The sequence below is a fragment of the Periplaneta americana genome, chromosome 12 (genome assembly GCF_040183065.1).
Source record: "Periplaneta americana isolate PAMFEO1 chromosome 12, P.americana_PAMFEO1_priV1, whole genome shotgun sequence".
Lineage (NCBI taxonomy): Eukaryota > Metazoa > Arthropoda > Insecta > Blattodea > Blattidae > Periplaneta > Periplaneta americana.
This window is the reverse complement of record NC_091128.1, coordinates 178,352,253-178,371,466: the sequence shown is the minus strand read 5'-3', so window position 1 is coordinate 178,371,466 and position 19,214 is coordinate 178,352,253. Positions and strand designations below refer to the sequence as shown.

The following is a 19,214-nucleotide window of genomic DNA, read 5'->3' as shown; positions in this document are numbered from 1 at the left end:
GGCCATTCTGAGTTATCATATTCTGACCAAACTCACAGAATTGTTAACCCTAGCAATACGAAGATATTTTAAATAACATGAGGTACTTTGTGACCATTATAAAAATGTTTAATTTTGAACAATTTTTTAACAATTTTAATCAACAAATAGGCTGTAATAAAACAGAAAAATTGAAATGCCATTGTATATTTTAAAACATTTACTTCAACATAACAGTGCGGAAAATGTTATGCATCAGTTCCTTCACACCCGTCCTCACATATTGAAGAGATCACTGTTTTACTACAAAAATGTTTAATTTTGAAATAATTAACATTTGTAATCTAATTCACTGTGGGCTAAAGCAAGGAGATGTACTATCACCTTTACTTTTTAACTTCGCTCTAGAGTATGCCATTAGGAAAGTCTAGAATAACAGAGAGGGTTTGGAATTGAACGGGTTACATCAGCTGCTTGTCTATGCGGATGACGTGAATATGTTAGGAGAAAATCCACAAACGATTAGGGAAAACACGGGAATTTTACTGGAAGCAAGTAAAGAGATAGGTTTGGAAGTAAATCCCGAAAAGAAAAGGTATATGATTATGTGTCGTGACGAGAATATTATATGAAATGGAAATATAAAAATTGGAAATCTATCTTTTAAAGAGTGAAGAAGTTCAGATATCTTGGAGCAACAGTAACAAATATAAATGGCACTCGGGAGGAAATTAAACACAGAATAAATATGGAAAATGCCTTTTATTGTTCGGTTGAGAAGCTTTTATCATCTAACCTGCTGTCAAAAAATCTGAAAGTTGGAATTTATAAAACAGTTATATTACCGGTTGTTCTTTATGGTTGTGAAACTTGGACTCTCACTTTGAGAGAGGAGCATAGGTTAAGGGTGTTTGAGAATAAGGTGCTTAGGTAAATATTTGGGGCTAAGAGGAATGAAGTTACAGGAGAATGGCGAAAGTTACACAACACAGAACTGCACGCATTGTATTCTTCACGTGACATAATTAGGAACATTAAATCCAGACGTTTGAGATGGGTAGGGCATGTAGCACGTATGGGCGAATCCAGAAATGCATATAGAATGTTAGTTGGGAGGCCGGAGGGAAAAAGACCTTTAGGGAGGCCGAGACGTAGGTGGGAAGATAATATTAAAATGGATTTGAGGGAGGTGGGATATGATGATAGAGACTGGATTAATCTTGCTCAGGATAGGGACTGATGGCGGGCTTATGTGAGGGCGGCAATGAACCTTCGGGTTCCTTAAAAGCCAGTAAGTAAGTAATCAGCAAGTAGTGTGTACTAGGCCTAGTTATAATAAAGGAGGAAAAGTGAAATATTTTATATTTTCGAAGAATTAAGTACTTCAATAAAGAGCGGATATTTTTGTCCACTTTGACATATTTTCGTATTGTAGTAAAATTATCAGTGAAAGCGATTAAACAATAACACAATCAGATACAAAGGTTCATAATTGGCAGTAAATAATATTTTCATATTTTTAATATAGCAATTAGACATGTTTAAAATATGAATTTCGGAGGATGTGGGCACAGAGTACCCTCCGCTGGTATTGCTAGGGTTAGGAAAATAAGAGTTTCTTGCAATGTAGACTAATAGACTAGTTTACTCAATAAGAGATCGGGCTGAAATGAATTAATGAAGATTAAACATTACGTATACAATTCGGAATGAATGGCCTAAACAAGACTGAATGAATCTATGTGAACTCGATAGCATTAATAATAAACTAGTGGCTTGTGCAGCAAATGTTGCAAACTAAGTACATTAGACGTTCAAATAAACATTTTTCAGATTTATTTTCAATGAAGAATACCAGACATTCTGAAAGTTATTTGCTTCCATAATAATGAAACATACTCTCTCTCGAGCCAATACTGAAGAGAACCACGCATATAAATATCTACATCACACCGCCATTAAATATATGAAAAAGACCCAACCCCACTTGATTAATAACTATAAAAATATTTGATTTTTAATAATATTATTATCTTACGTAAGTTTTATAGCTTTCAGTAACAAATACTATATATACTATATAGCCGCCACTCAGTAAAATATAGAAATCAAAATCTAAATCAAATTATTCTCTACATCTTATTATATAACCCCAAAACGTTTCACTTTCATATCATCAATATAGCATTAATATGTATAATTAATTCAAAATAGTCACATCATGGCATTAACTACAATAATATTTCATTTCTAATGGTAATAATGTCATCAAACCACCTCAAGTTTTGTAGTTTTTAATATCCAATACACAGCTGTACCCAGAAAATTACACACCACAGAATCGAACTTGTAAATTATTTTTAGTAAGTTAAGGTTTTAATAACCAATTTAATTTGATCTCTAAATATGTCAGCATTCTTGCAGATCATGGCCTTCGTGTAATAGACTATTGTTTACTGTAGTATGTGTTTTGTTTTATTCTGAAATGCAATTAGCTAGTTCTCAAAACTGACGACAGGTTGATTTTGGAAAATAGGAAAATTATGTTGAAAAATTGACATTTCACTGAAAACTACTATTTTTCTGAAAGACTTTGAATTCCAAGCTTCAAAATGAGGGGCCATTTATTAAAATCCGTTCAGCCGTTTTCCCGTAATTTCCATTATCAGTTCAAATTTTATACCGATCGTCTGGTTCAAAAGTGCGACAACTCAAAAAAACAAGTTTTGAGATATCTTCAGTTGAAAGTTTCAAATAAATCACCTAGAAAGGAACAGATCTCTGGTTCATAGCCACGACAATTAGAAATGAGTCAGTATCCAGGACGAGTTTATCACAATCGAAGGGTTGATAGGAAAAACAACCCATGTAAAAAAAAACACTTTTTTTCAGGGGAGCGAAAAACATTATATCTCGTTATGTAAAAAGGATAAGAAACTTAAAGTATAGGTATAAATACCCCAATTCTTTATAAATACATTGCTTGTATTTTAAGCATACACAGACGCCACATGATTTTAGCTTTCCATTAGTACCAATAGTATCTCATTTTCGGCTAAAACTGACATGGGTTGTTTTTCCTATCAACCCTTCTCATTATTAATAGATTTCGAAATGCACTAATAATGAATTAGTGAAGTCCATGGTTATGATTACTTCTAAAGCAGTTTATTTCATTTTTTTTTCTTTTTGGTTGTAAATATGACTTATCTCAATATTGAATCGGAAAGAGCTCCGAAAGGGCCTTTCAGTAGTATAAATAACTAAAAATTGGCAATTTTTGAGTTAATAAATAAGTATATATAAATTTCAATCATAAGACACATCTGTTTGAAAATGTTTATTTGCTATATGAATATGGAATATATTAACGTTTTCGCCTTATTGGGCATCATCAGATATAATAAAATATGTAATCTGAACCTTGATGAAATTGAGCAAATAACAAATGAGCAATGTATTATACATGGTGCTGGATCTTCATGAGCTTTATGTATAAAACTATAAATAAAATTGGAGGATAATTAATTTCAATGTGATGCAAACTTTTAAAATTAAAATTGATTATGTATACATATAACTCATGTTACAGTATAAATACAAATTAATCAATTATACACAATCAATTTTAATTTCAAAAGTTTGCATCACATTGAAATTATCATCCAATTTTATTTTTACTTTTATACATAAAGGTCATGAAGATCCAACACCATGTATAATACATTGCTCATTTGTTATTGGCTCAATTTGATCAAGGTTCAGATTACATATTTTATTATATCTGATGATGCCCAATAAGGCGAAAACGTTAATATATTCCATATTCTTATAGCAAACATTTGCAAACAGATATGTCTTATGATTGAAATTTTATTTATTTATTATATTACTAGACATATCTGAAAATATAAAATGAATTGTAAAATTTTTTTGAGTTGTCGCACTTTTGAACTGGACGATCGAGTAGATGTGTAATATTGTACTTCTTGTGTCAAGTAGGCCTACTCGCCCAACTTATAAAAGCAATTGTTTACTAGGAAGTGTTTGAGTGATTTTCGAAGGAAATATTTTGCGTTCTAGTCGGGAACATTTTAAGAGAAGCTGACTCTTTGGCCAGCCCTGGCCACACACGGCACACTTCGCCCCTCCGACCAATGACGCTGCGCCGCGAGGCCACGCCCCCGTGACTCGCGTGACGTAAATTACCCGCTGCCCCCCTCCACGTAATTTGTCAATCAGTACTCCGCCCCGGGCCCCGCCCCTCGCGGCCGCGAGCGCCCTGCCATCTAGCGGCGGCGACGGGCAGCGCCGGGCCGTCAGTCTGTGCGCGAGGGCTGGGCATGGCGGACCCGCGGAGCGCCGAGCAGTGAAGTGCGGGCGGCGGGCATGTTGCTGGGGACCATGCAGGGCGACGGGGCCATGCTGGTGGTGCCCTGCGCCAAGACGCGCGCCACCGACTTCTCCATCGCGGCGATCATGGCCCGCGGGCCGCGGGGTGAGGGGCGCAGGGGCCCGGCGGCGCAGCACCACTCCGCGGGACTCCCGACGCTAGGTGAGCCGAGACAAGTGGCCTACGGGCTTGGAGTTCACACACACAGCTTCTCTTCCCTGTCACTTATACAGGCCTATAGTGTTTCTCTGAAGTGAAAGATAAATATGGGAAATGCGTGTTATTATTCGGTTGAGAAGCTCTTATCATCCAGTCTGCTGTCAAAAAATCTGAAAGTTAGAATTTATAAAACAGTTATATTACCGGTTGTTCTGTATGGCTGTGAAACTTGGACTCTCACTTTGAGAGAGGAACATAGGTTAAGGGTGTTTGAGAATAAGGTGCTTAGGAAAATATTTGGGGCTAAGAGGGATGAAGTTACAGGAGAATGGAGAAAGTTACACAACACAGAGCTGCACGCATTGTATTCTTCACCTGACATAATTAGTAACATTAAATCCAGACGTTTGAGATGGGCAGGGCACGTAGCACGTATGGGCGAATCAAGAAATGCATATAGTGTGTTAGTTGGGAGACCGGAGGGAAAAAGACCTTTGGGGAGGCCGAGACGTAGATGGGAGGATAATATTAAAATGGATTTGAGGGAGGTGGGATATGAAGATAGAGACTGGATTAATCTTGCACAGGATAGGGGCCGATGGCGGGCTTATGTGAGGGCGGCAATGAACCTTCAGGTTCGTTAAAAGCCATTTGTAAGTAAGTAAGTAAGTAAGAAAGCTACTTTCAATCGCTCCTATTTTCCACACACTCTTTAAAAAATCTGGCAGTGGCTTATTACATAAAAAGTAGGATTTTTGACGAGTTTGTTTCTGTTCTTATGGTGGCCATGTTATCAGTAGGCCCTTTCCTGTAACTTGGCCTGCAAGATCGCCAGGTTATTAGTTGTGGTCCACCGCTGTGGAGTAACGATTAGGGTCGGTTCGGGTCCGGGTTCAAATCCTGGTTAGGACAAGTTATCTGATTGAGATTATTTCCGTTGTTTTCCCTCGACCCATGAAGAGCAAACGCTGGGTAACTTCAGGCGCTGAACCCAGGACTCATTTCGCTGGCATTGTCACTCGGGCGTTAGATAACTATCGCAGTTGATAAAGATTCGTTAAATAAACCGGTTAAAAGAATTATTGGTTGTGCATTATTGCGGGCCGAGACAAGTGACCTACGGGCTTGGAGTTCACACACACCTTCTCTTGCCTGTCACTTATATAGAGTTTCTCTGAAGTGAAAGGTACTTTCAATCGCTCATATTTTCCACATAGGCTACTCTTTAAAAAACCGGGCACTGGCTTATTACATAAAAAGCAGGATTTTTGTATCACCATGAGTTTGTTTCTAGTTCTAAATAATAATAATAATAATGGTTTATTTTAACTAGCAGAGTTAAGGCCATTCGGCCTTCTCTTCAACTCAACCAGTATGATAGAAAATTACTACAGTGCTATGAATATAACATAATTAATACAATACAATTCAACGCAATACAATACTACAATACAAGACAATATAATACATAATTCATATAATACAATGGCAATTCTTTTCATCTTCACAACACCAATAAAATAATAATAATAATAATAATAATAATAATAATAATAATAATAATAATAATAATAGTCATACCTAAATTAAATTAAATTATTAAACTCGATCACAATTATAACTTCAATTTGACTGCGCCCGTAAGAAATCGTTTAGCCTTTTCTTGAAAGTGGTTATTGTCTGGCAGCCCCTAATCTTCTGAGGTAGAGAATTCCATTCACGGGGGACTGAGACAGAGTATGGTGGCCATGTTTTCAGTAGGCCCTTTCCTGTAATTTGGCCTGCAAGATCGCCAGATTATTGGTTGTGGTCCACCGCTGTGGAGTAACGATTATCGGGCCCGGCTTCAAATCCTGGTTGGCACAAATTATCTGTATCAAATATGTGTAGGTTTATTAAAGTCAAATTAGTTATCAATAGTACACAAGTTGAACCATTACAATATTACATGAAATCATGTGTTACAGTGTTCTTTTCTAATATGACCTGAAGATGCCATGGTTATGGCGAAAACGTTTGTCAAAAACTTTTATATACCATTTCATGTAATATTGTAATGGTTTAACGTGTGTGCCTACTGTTGATAAGTAATTTGACTGTAATAAACCTACACATATTTGATACTTATATTATACTTATCCGACCCAACATGCCTTTAAAATTACAAGTTATCTGGTTGAGATTCTTTCCGTTGTTTTCCCTCAACCCGTGAAGAGCAAATGATGGGTAACTTCAGGCTCTGAACCCAGGACTCATTTCGCTGGCATCACTCGGGCGTTAGATAACTGTCGCAGTTGATAAAGCTTCGTTAAATAAGGCGGTTAAAAGAATTATTGTTGTGGGGCTATCTGAAGAAAAAAAGTGTTCTTGAGAATATATACGGCAATTGACGAGTTGGAGGACTTTATCTCTCACGCTGTGGTAGATCTTCCAGAACACGAACTGAGAGCTGTTGTATACAACGTTGAAGAGAGAATATATACGACGAAAGTTATGGCAATAGGTGCTGAATTTCTTGTGTAATGTGCCGGTGCTAGAATTTTTAAGATTGTGTAAAAAGTGAAGAAAATAGTATAGGTAATTTTATTTACCTGCTATTTTTTAAAAATCCTCCCTATACTTTTCTGTCAGGGCCTACACATTCTGCTCACTGGCTGTTAGGTTACGCACCCGCATTGTCGCACCCGTGTGTACTTTACGTAGAAATGTTTTCTCCCGAGTCAGGAGGCAGTTCTTCCTTCTCAGTGTTATGTGGAAGTCCAAACTGGCCCTACACTTCCGTTGTAGGGTATATTTTACGCCACAGTTCGCAAAGCAACTTCAAGAATTGTGTGACAGAACTCTTGTATCTAGTTTGTACTCTTCTCAGACCGGGGTCTGTGTCCCGTATGTTAACATAAGTTATTTGTGTAGTAAGTTACCTGTAGGCCTATTGGAACACGTCGAGTCGAATCTTAGATAGACAGTGGCTCTGGTTTGATTAGCTTCAACATGGAGGCATTTGACGATGATAGAACCGAAGCCAATGGAGCGTGTTTACTCGGTGGTCGACAGTCGCTTGTTCGAACGTGGAGACATGTCAGCGCGCTAGGGCACGGGGAGGCCCGCTGACCGCTGATCGGTGCGGCTTTGAGTTAATAGAATAGTCAAGTAGTTGAACAGATTTCAAAATGATACGGAGACATTTAAACACTAGTAGGCTACACCAAATAAACTGCAAGTTTTAGGGAAAGTGTGTTGTATAGACCCATCGCCGTGTGTAGGTTAATATTAACGAAAAGTCTTGTATAGAGAGGCACTAGAAATCTATTTATTTATTGCGAATTTGCTAAGACCACGTTGTCTTCTAATTATTCCAAGCGAATTGAACAGGGACGTTGGTACGAATAAAATCACACTTCACAATTGGATTCGTTATTCTATAGTTGAAATATTCATTTCCACAAAAATAATAGAATTATTTCGATTATAACAATATTAACAATATTTTTATAATAGGGTTAACTTTATGCAGCCTGCATATGTTTTTAAATGGGCTTAAGTTAATTTTAAACTAATATCCTTCCAAGATTGCAACTCTAAAATATTTTGGTTTGTAGGCTACGCCGTGCAGCGAACATAAAATAATGACAATAGGGTTAACTTTATGCAGCCTGCATATGTTTTTAAATGGGCTTAAGTTAATTTTAAACTAATATCCTTCCAAGATTGCAACTCTAAAATATTTTGGTTTGTAGGCTACGCCGTGCAGCGAACATAAAATAATGACAATAATTATGGTAATGATAATACTAATGTTAGGGATTTTATAATAATAATAATAATAATAATAATAATAATAATAATTATTATTATTATTATTATTATTATTATTATTATTAGAAGATAATTTACAACGTTTGGTTTACAACTTTAATCAAATGGCAGAAAGTTTTAATATGGAAATTTCAACTGACAAATCTAAAGTGATGGCTTTTTTAGAAAAGGAACCAGTCCGTAGCAAAATATGCATCAATAATAAGATCATCGAACAAGTCAAAAATTTTAGTTATCTCGGTTACCAAATTTCATATGAAGAAGAAAAGGATTTGAATGAGAAAATTATTAAATTCAACAGAGCAATGGGGATAATTAATCTTAGTACATAAACACACGCGCACCAGAATTTATAAAACATTGGCGAGATCTATAGGCTACTCTGTTTTGGCAGTGAAGCTTGGACGATTCGTAATATTGATTCACAAAGATTAACGGCGGCAGAAATGAGATTTATGCGTCGTACAGCGAGATACACGAGAATGGATCACATTAGAAATTTTGACATTATGAAAGAACTGCAGATTGAACCGATTACGGAATACCTACAGAAATACAGACAAAACTGGAGATCACATGTCATCAGAATGCCTCGTTCTAGAATTCCAGGCCAAATTTTAAATTACCATCCTGTGGGCAAGAGATCCTTGGGCAGACCGTTCAAGCGTTGGCAAGAGACCGTAACGGGCCACTAGGCCCAATACATGCAAGGATGATGATGATGATTATTATTAGTATTTTAGGCTAATAAGTCGGCTTTTGTAATTTTTGAAGTGTGCTTAGGTGTGAAATGCCAGGTGACTGATGTTGCTATAGTTACTGTGCTATCAGGACTTGGTGTGTAAGACAGTTGAAAAACAGAAAGCTTAAAGGGGAGGCTGTCCTATATCTGAGGAAATGTAGAGAAAAATCCCAGACCTGGATCAAGGCTACTGTTGAAGGCGGATATGACAGGCACAGGCCTAGGCTAGAGAAGGATGTCCTAATCACACCTGGCAATTAATACTTCGGAAAAGAACAGATAATAATAATAATAATAATAATAATAATAATAATAATAATAATAATAATAACAGGCCTAACTTGCGTTAAGTACCTACAGCTTACATGAAGTTTATTTCGTGATGAACGTTCTGGTTTCGGTAACTTGTCTGGAACGAACTGTTGCTCTCCTAACACAAAGTGGTTATAAATAAATCTAGATTCGGGTTAAAACAAATCCCAATGAATTCCACGGCGAGCTTTGCTTGTATACTTGTCAAGTTAAGTTCATTCGAGGAGTTTGTGCGTTTGAATGCCTTCAATTAATTAAGCCTATGTTGATCAAACCTTTCGAATTGCTATATGAAATCAAGATGGAGAAATCACATCGTCGTTAAAATGATATTAGTATGTAAATAAATGATTAGGCCTAAACTTCTGTAATTGTAGCCTAGGCTATATCTCTTTTTATTCCATTAAGAGATGCATCAGCTTGTTATCTTAGCATAGCTTTGCCCAGATTTGGTGTTTAAATCTGTTGGCCTAGACTTGCAACTGTTATGAAAAGTCGGGTTATAAATTTGTACAGGCCTGTTTGTTTCTGAAAGCACATCAGTGTTATTCGAAAAAGTTGTCTATTGGTCATCAATGTAGCATGCACTGTATGAAGTAATACGTTTTAGGCCATATAACTGAAAAATATAGGACGGACGATGTGAAAAACTTCAAGATTTTCGCTTTGTGAATGTTACATCCCATATAAAGTGTTCAGATAAGTTACTGTTGATTTAATAAATGACGATTAAACGTAATTGATAAAATCTAATAGAAGTAAATTTATTATGAAATGTTTGTGTAATGTTATGTGTCATACATGAAGAACTGGATTCGTTTGAAATTTGAAATGTCTAACACGCACAATAGTAATAGGCCTAACTTACTACTACTACCTATACCACCACCACCACCATTACTGCTGCTGCTACTACTACTACTACTACTACTACTACTACTACTACTACTACTACTACTACTACTACTACTACTAATAATAATTGTAAATAATTTTGAAAAGTTATGTTAAATAGAGACTTTTGTTTGTGTTATAAAACAATAAATAGGAACCATGTCATTGTGTCTGGGAAGTTCTAGTCGACGTGCTTCGAATTTGCATTTCAAGGAGGAGAACAGCACAGTTTCTGATTATTATTTCAGTAGATATTTGAATCGTTTCAAAATTTACTTCAGTGTGACTCTAAAGATGTGTACCCTATTAATAATAATAATAATAATAATAATAATAATAATAATAATAATAATAATAATAATTCACTGCGGGCTAAAGGAAGGAGATGCACAATCATCTTTACTTTTTAACTTTGCTGTAGCATTATGCCATTAGGAAAGTCCAGAAAAACAGAGAGGGTTTGGAATTGAAAGGGTTACATCAGCTGCTTGTTTATGCGGATGACGTGAATCTGTTAGGAGAAAACCCACAAACGATTAGGGAAAACACGGGAATTTTACTGGAAGCAAGTAAAGGATAGGTTTGGAAGTAAATCACGAAAAGACTAAGTATATATGATTATGTCTCGTGACCAGAATATTGTACGAAATGGAAATATAAAAATTGGAAATTTATCTTTTGAAGAAGTGGAGAAGTTCAAATATCTTGGAGCAACAGTAATAAATATAAATGATACTCGGAAGGAAATTAAACACAGAATAAATATGCGAAATGCCTGTTATTATTCGGTTGAGAAGCTTTTATCATCTAGTTTGCTGTCAGAAAATCTGAAAGTTAGAATTTATAAAACAGTTATATCACCGGTTGTTCTTTATGGTTGTAACTTGGACTCTCACTTTGAGAGAGGAACAGCGATTAAGGGTGTTTAATAGTAAGGTTGTTAGGAAAATATTTTTGGGTAAGAGGGATGAAGTTACAGGAGAATGGAGAAAGTTACACAACGCAGAACTGCACGCATTGTATTCTTCACCTGACATAATTAGGAACATTAAATTCAGACGAGCAGGACATGTAGCACCCATAGGCGAATCCAGAAATGCATATAGAATGTTAGTTGGGAGATATGAGGGGAAAAGACCTTTGGGAAGGCCGAGACATAGATAGGAGAATAATATTAAAATGGACTTAAGGGAGGTGGAATATGATGATAGAGACTGGATTAATCTTGCTCAGGATACGGACCGATGGCGGGCTTATGTGAGGGCGGCAATGAATCTCCGGGTTCCTTAAAAGTCATTAGTATAATATTGTTAACAGTATTCTAAGGTAAGTTGAATATTTACCCTGTTATTAGGGCTTATATAGGCTATATAAACATTAAAAGAAACGTAGAAAAAATTGTGTATGCTTCTATTAATAACGAAAATTAATTGATGAATTCTTCATTAGTCTATTCTTAAATTGGTTTGATGTCTGACAGTCCCTGACGTTACTCGGTAGGGAGTTCCAGAGTCGAGGAACAGCCACAGTGAAAGAAGATGAATATGAGGATGTTCGGTGGGAGGGAATGGATAATATTGAGGAGTGTTGTGATCGTGTGTCTGGATTATGGGGGGTGCATACATTTTGAAAACGGGAGGAGAGGTAGACAGGAGTGGAGAAATGCAATATGTAAAGCAGTAGGAAAAGACAGTGGATTTTTCTACGGTCTTCTAGACGGAACCAGGACAACATTTCGAGGGATCATGTTACGAGATCAGCCGGACGAATATTGCAGACGAAACGGACGCACATATTATGAACACGTTGCAGTCTCTGAACCAAATTAATTAATGTATTAATACCAAAATATCAAGTTGAAGATGGTGTTAAATGTAGGCCTAAGCCATTCCTTGACAAGAAACATTCAGAATCAGACGCGTTTCGAACCCGAGATCATGAGGTCCAGGCATCTCACCTATGAAAAGTTAGGGCCTATACATTGTTTGGAGTTTGAGAATGAACTTATACTTGATAGTCCAATGAAACATAACAGAGGCCTGTGTTAGGATGAATCTGTCAGAATTTGAAAAAGTCGTCCTCAGTGTTGGGCTGTGGTCTACTTAAATCGCACAATTATTGATTATCGACACTGTTGACATAGATTTCCGTCCAAAGCAAGGACGGCCACGTATGAAGTGTAGGGCTATTGGAAGAATGTTTGTTAGTGATAGATCAGTTATCGAAGTGACTCGTATAAAAGAATTCGGGCATAAATTCGCCAATGTTGTAGCTCACTGGAATGATAGTCTGTATTGGTGGAGAGGACCTCTAACGGGGCAGTCTTTGTCGTGCAGTGAAATTGTTTAATCTCTGTAATAATAATAATAATAATAATAATAATAATAATAATAATAATAATAATACTTACTTACTGGCTTTTAAGGAACCCGGAGGTTCATTGCCGCCCTCACATAAGCCCGCTATTGGTCCCTATCCTGAGCAAGATTAATCCAGTCTCTATCATCATATCCCACCTCCATCAAATCCATTTTAATATTATCTTCCCATTTACGTCTCGGCCTGCCTAAAGATCTTTTTCCCTCCGGCCACCCAACTAACACTCTACATGCATTTCTGAATTCTCCCATATATGCTACATGCCCTGCCCATCTCAAACGTCTGGATTTAATGTTCCTAATTATGTCAGGTGAAGAATACAATGCGTGCAGTTCTGTGTTGTGTAACTTTCTCCATTCTCCTGTAACTTCATTCCTCTTAGCCCTAAATATTTTCCTAAGCACCTTATTCTCAAACACCCTTAACCTATGTTCCTCTCTCAAAGTGAGAGTCCAAGTTTCACAACCATAAAGAACAACCGGTAATATAACTGTTTTATAAATTCTAACTTTCAGATTTTTTGACAGCAGACTGGATGATAAAAGCTTCTCAACCGAATAATAACAGGCATTTCCCATATTTATTCTGTGTTTAATTTCCTCCCGAGTATCACTTATATTTGTTACTGTAACTCCAAGATATTTGAGCTTCTCCACCTCTTCAAAAGATAAATTTCCAATTTTTATATTTCCATTTCGTACAATATCCTGGTCACGAGACATAATCATATACTTTGTCTTTTCGAGATTTACTTCCAAACCTATCTCTTTACTTGCTTCCAGTAAAACTCCCGTATTTTCCCTAATCGTTTGTGGATTTTCTCCTAACATATTCACGTCATCCACATAGACAAGCAGCTGATGTAACCCGTTCAGTTCCAAACCCTCTCTGTTATCCTGGACTTTCCTAATGGCATACTCTAGATCAAAGTTAAAAAGTAAAGGTGATAGTGCATCTCCTTGCTTTAGCCCACAGTGAATTGGAAACGCATCTGACATAATAATAATAATAATAATAATAATAATAATAATAATGGTACTTACTTACTTACAAATGGCTTTTAAGGAACCCGAAGGGTCATTGCCGCCCTCACATAAGCCCGCCATAGGTCCCTATCCCGTGCAAGATTAATCCAGTCTCTATCATCATACCCCACCTCCCTCAAATCCATTTTAATTTTATCCTCCCATCTACGTCTCGGCCTCCCTGAAGGTCTTTTTCCCTCCGGTCTCCCAACTAACACTCTATATGCATTTCTGGATTCGCCCATACGTGCTACATGCCCTGCTCATCTCAAACGTCTGGATTTAATGTTCCTAATTATGTCAGGTGAAGAATACAATGCGTGCAGTTCTGTGTTGTGTAACTTTCTCCATTCTCCTGTGTAACTTTATCCCGCTTAGCCCCAAATATTTTCCTTAGCACCTTATTCTCAAACACCCTGAATCTAATAATAATAATAATAATAATAATAATAATAATAATAATAATAATAATAATAATAATAATAATAATAGTAGTAGTAGTAGTAATAATAATAATAGTAATAATAATAATAATAATAGCCTAATTTAATATGAAAACAATAACATAGGCTATTGTAGATCATCTTGGCTAAAAGTCTTATTACAGGCATATGAAAGTAGGCGGAAAGAGGTTTACAAACAATAACGCCATTGCGATCCATGTAGAGTACGCTATAACTTAAGTTATTAGGTAAGCCTATAGCTATTCGTTACAAAACTTAGGCTAAGGGTTTTGGCGAGGATGTGAGAACTGGCCACTTGACGGCGCGCAGTGCTGACCCGCATGCAGGGCTGTTAAATTGATTTCAGTCCAGGTGGCCGAATACGAGCCTTACAGATAATTGCGCTCTCAAATGTTTCCTGCGCGAAGGCTTGTTGATCTGTTGTTTGTAACCTCCATTGCCATGCTGCACTGGGGCCTGGTTGTGAAGAAGCGAGAAAATCAGGCCTAGGTCCAGCGTGCGACAGGCTAGAATGCCTCTGGTACAGCGAGGAGAGAGTTGAGGTCCTGATGATTTAGTATTTAGTATTTATTTATTTAACCTGGTAGAGATAAGGCCGTCAGGCCTTCTCTGCCCCTCTACCAGGAGATTACAACTATAATATGAAGAATACAATTACAATTAATATTAAATTTACAATTACAATCTATACTAATAATAAATCTGTAGCCAAAACTTTTCTGGTAATTTTCGATTTTGCAAAAATAATTTGTGTTAACATGTATTATTAACCATTCTGAAACCGAAAATCGCTTTTTTCAAATTTTTGTTTGTATGTCTGTCTGTCTGTCTGTATATTTGTTACCTTTTCACGCGATAATGGCTGAACGGATTTCGATGAAAATTGGAATATAAATTAAGTTCGTTGTAACTTATATTTTAGGCTATATGGCATTCAAAATACATTATTTAAAAGGGGGGTTATAAGGGGGCCTGAATTAAATAAATCTAAATATCTCGCTTATTATTGATTTTTGTCAAAAATGTTACATAACAAAAGTTCCTTTAAATATGATTTCCAATAAGTTTTACTCTATGCAAAATTTTGATAGGACTGATATTTAAGGATACACAAGACTTTTAAAATAACAATAAATACATTTTCACCGCCGCCTCAGATTATAGTGTTGTTGTTCCTGCAGTAACTCCTATGTTCAAAGTATAAAATTTTTGAGTGGGAAGAAAAAGCACATTTATTCATTCCATGGCAATGGTACATAGGAGATCGTGAATTCTTACATTTTCGAAAGAAAGAAATATACAGTAATTACATACCACTATATATGCTGTAAATTTTATTGTGTATTGCTTATCATTTTATTGTGTATACCACTGCCACCGGGTGCTTGCCCACTTGCAGTGTAAATAAATACATACTATTGAAGTTATTTGAAGGGTTCAGAACCATAGTGGGCCAAGCGCCATTTACTGAAGACGTGGAAAACAAGGGTTAAAATTAAGTTATTACCATAATTCAATGGAAACATATAGCAAGTAATATAAAGTATACACAATAAATCTAAATGATGTCAATGTTCATTAAACTATGGTTGCATGTAATAACAATTAAGAAACATGTTAAAGGAATTGTCATTGCACCAAATGAATGCTCTCTGGATCAAAATAATCGCAATTTAATTTTGTTAATACAATTTAAATTAAGTAACATATTAAACGATTTATCCTTCTATCAAACACGAATGTTCCCTGGATAAAACGTCCTATTTTAATTATGTAATTATTTTATATTTATTTCTAACGGGTGCAGCGGAGCGCACGGGTACGGCTAGTAAAAATTAAAGTACGACAAGATTACCTGATTAATGAAAGGTAGACATTTTATCATAGAAGTTAAGAACAAAGAATATTTTTGTATTTACTGAATTACAAATTAAACCTAGAATAACAAAATTCTATAGTGATGAAATTACGGGATATTGAAATATTTTGTGATAGCTTAAGAGAACTGTATACAAGAAACCATGTCTGAACGAGTCTCAATTACTGACCAAGTGCCTAGTAAGTTTGCGTTTGAATTCAACTTTATTTCGACAGTCCCTATGATGATGGTAGGATTTGATTGCAGAAGAGATATGCAACAAAAATCATCCAAATCGACGACCTATTTGAGAGTTAGCCGTGACTGAATAGAAGAGACAGGTCAGGGTCATAAAAAATATAATTTTGTGTTAAGGATGCCTGCCTTCGTAACACATGGACTAACGAAATATAAACAATAAAATTGTTACCATAGTAACCATAACCTAATGGTTCTGTACCAAACAAATTAAGTAGTCTATTACATAAAAAAATATACTCTCTTAGAAGATATAAAAACTATAGGGTGTCATTTAAATATGTTCTCAATGACGAAATAACTATCACAACAGTACTCACTTACTTACAATTGGCTTTTAAGGAACCCGGAAGTTCATTGCCGCCCTCACATAAGCCCGCCATCGGTCCCTATCCTGTGCAAGATTAATCTAGTCTCCATCATCATATCCCACCTCTCTCAAATCCATTTTAATATTATCCTCCCATCTACGTCTCGGCCTCCCCAAAGGTCTTTTTCCCTCCGGCCTCCCAACTAACACTCTATATGCATTTCTGGATTCGCCCATACGTGCTACATGCCCTGCCCATCTCAAACGTCTGGATTTAATGTTCCTAATTATGTCAGGTGAAGAATACAAACTATCACAACAGTAGTCTCAAAAATATGTTGTTTCCATAAAAATATTTCTTTCTAAATACAAGTTTTGACTTGTCCGTGTTTTTTTTGTCCAAAATCCCTTCATGAACGTTAATTGTAATTATATGTTACTTTTGAAACATCTTGTAGAGTCTGTATGTACGTACATAGACCTATATTTGCCTTACGTCACTATACAGAAACACAGAAATCCAAATTGAAGACTTGAATTAGCTAACAAACATCTCAAGTCCAATATTTACCTGACACATGTTGTGTTTTGCGTAGGCTACAATACTGTAAAGAAGAATATTCCTAGTTTCTAACCCAAGCCTGTGTTTTATAATAATACAAATATTTATTTATTATATTGCAAGCCTATGCAGTTTTCTTGCTCTCCTGAATTGGACTTAGGATTTTTTTGTCAGTTCAGATCTTCAGTTATAGTTGGAGAGAAGCGAGTAAATGAAAAGATTCTAGTCTATTAGTTCATAAGGAACTACGTCAAAGTTGTGTTTTATCGCCAGTTCTGTTTGATATCTACTCTATCTATAAAATGTTTAAAATATGGGAGACGACAGCACGCAAAAATGTAAAAGTTAATGAAAATTCTAGTTTTTCAACGGTGTTTGCGGATTGCGAGATGTTACTGGCAGAATCAGAAGATAATTTTCAGGGGAATATGTTCAAGTTGAATAATATTTTGAAAGCGTGTAGTTAATATGAAAATTTTAAGAAGAAAGTCGAAATCAATGACAGTATTAGGACATAATTTAATTGGAAGACAAAATGAATTAAGTTATGAGACAGTTGAATAGGTTTAATAATTTAAGTGTGTCGGATGTATTAGATGGTTGATGTCAAAATATAAATAAACATTAAACAACATAGTAATTTAAAAAACAACCCATAAATATGGTAGCGAAACCTGGATCTCAAGAGCGATAGACAGGAGACGTTTAGAAACAGCCTGATTGAAATTTCTTCAATCTTTTTGTGGAATTACTTAAGGCAGAATGCGGGGAGGAGAAATTATAATTAAATTAGGAGAAGGAGACACAATGATGGAAATTAAAAGCAATCAGAAGAAATGGAGGAATCATATTCTACATGTATCCACGTCAGGCTTTGAACTACAGACCATGAAACAAGTTTAGCTTCGAAAGGATGAAGGGGCCCAGTGTTTGAATGATGGTAATATAAACGGTGCTGTGTAAAAGTACAGGAAGGCCATAAATAGACTTCGGATTTTAGGCTGTAAAAATTAGATTTCAGGTGTCCACAGTAAAAATTAAAACTAGACTGTGAAAGTGACATCTAAAGTGACCTTCCTTCATACTTTTCTAAAAATTATTAAATATCTCTTATACCTAATATTTATTTTATTTTATTTATTTATGTAGCTAGTAAAGAAAGTGAATAGGCCTACAATTCAAAAGTAGCCTATATAACAAAAAATGTTTCTAGCACTACCGTAAGAGCCACGCTCGTGTACGGTGTGGTCTTAGCCAATAATATAACGTAAAATTTACAAGACCAGCATACACTAACTTAGTTCATACCGACAACTAACATACAAGAGAAAAATATAGAAAAAATACATTTAATATAAATTGACACTCAGACAGAAACCAGTGACATGCAATAAAAATATGAATATAGTCGACAGAAATAAAAAGGTAAAAAAATGCATTATTATTTGTATTATATACACTGTCTTATAAGTTATACTGCAAATCTTGCCCTTTAGATAGCCTATTGCCTTACACAATAGTGTATTTCCTTAGCTGTCTATAGACTTAGCCTATAGGAGTAGGCCTATATTAGAATGGAGTAGAACTACGCAATTATGATGACTATTACACTTTTACTACGCCATACTACTTTTGACCAATAAAACGGTACGAAAGAACGTATTTCAACCAATCATGGCTGTTTATCGCACAATTTTATCGCGTCCCTAGCATTTGTTTCTTTGTTTGCCAACATTTCAAACGCGCTGGTCTGGACGTCAAAAAAAAAAAAAAAAAAAAAAAAAAAAAAAAAAAAAAAAAAAAAAATTACAAACCACTCCAGTCGATGCACAGCAGTTTCAAATATGACTCGCATTGGCATTCAAGAACAAGAATTAATAAAGATCACTGGTCATAGCTATGTATCTTCCCTGAAATCCTATTTACAAATAAATGAAGAGCACCATTCGGAAATCCTGAATGAGTTGAGGGATACACCATGTACATCAACGAGTTCACTTCTTTTACGCACACGTCCAATATAACATCAACTGAACCACCAACCACTAAAACATTAAAATTTG

The 19,214-nt window shown here is 35.7% G+C and overlaps 1 protein-coding gene across 1 annotated transcript in view; it reads left to right on the top strand.

The window, feature by feature from the left end:
• Window positions 1–4,367: 4,367 nt before the first annotated feature.
• Window positions 4,368–19,214, top strand: part of LOC138711245 (T-box transcription factor TBX20-like) — a 404,801-nt gene continuing 389,954 nt past the window's right edge. Inside the window, exon 1 of the mRNA XM_069842659.1 lies at window positions 4,368–4,534. Coding sequence (XP_069698760.1) covers window positions 4,369–4,534 — 166 coding nt within the window. The 5' untranslated portion in view covers window position 4,368. The remainder of the gene's footprint in view (window positions 4,535–19,214) is intronic.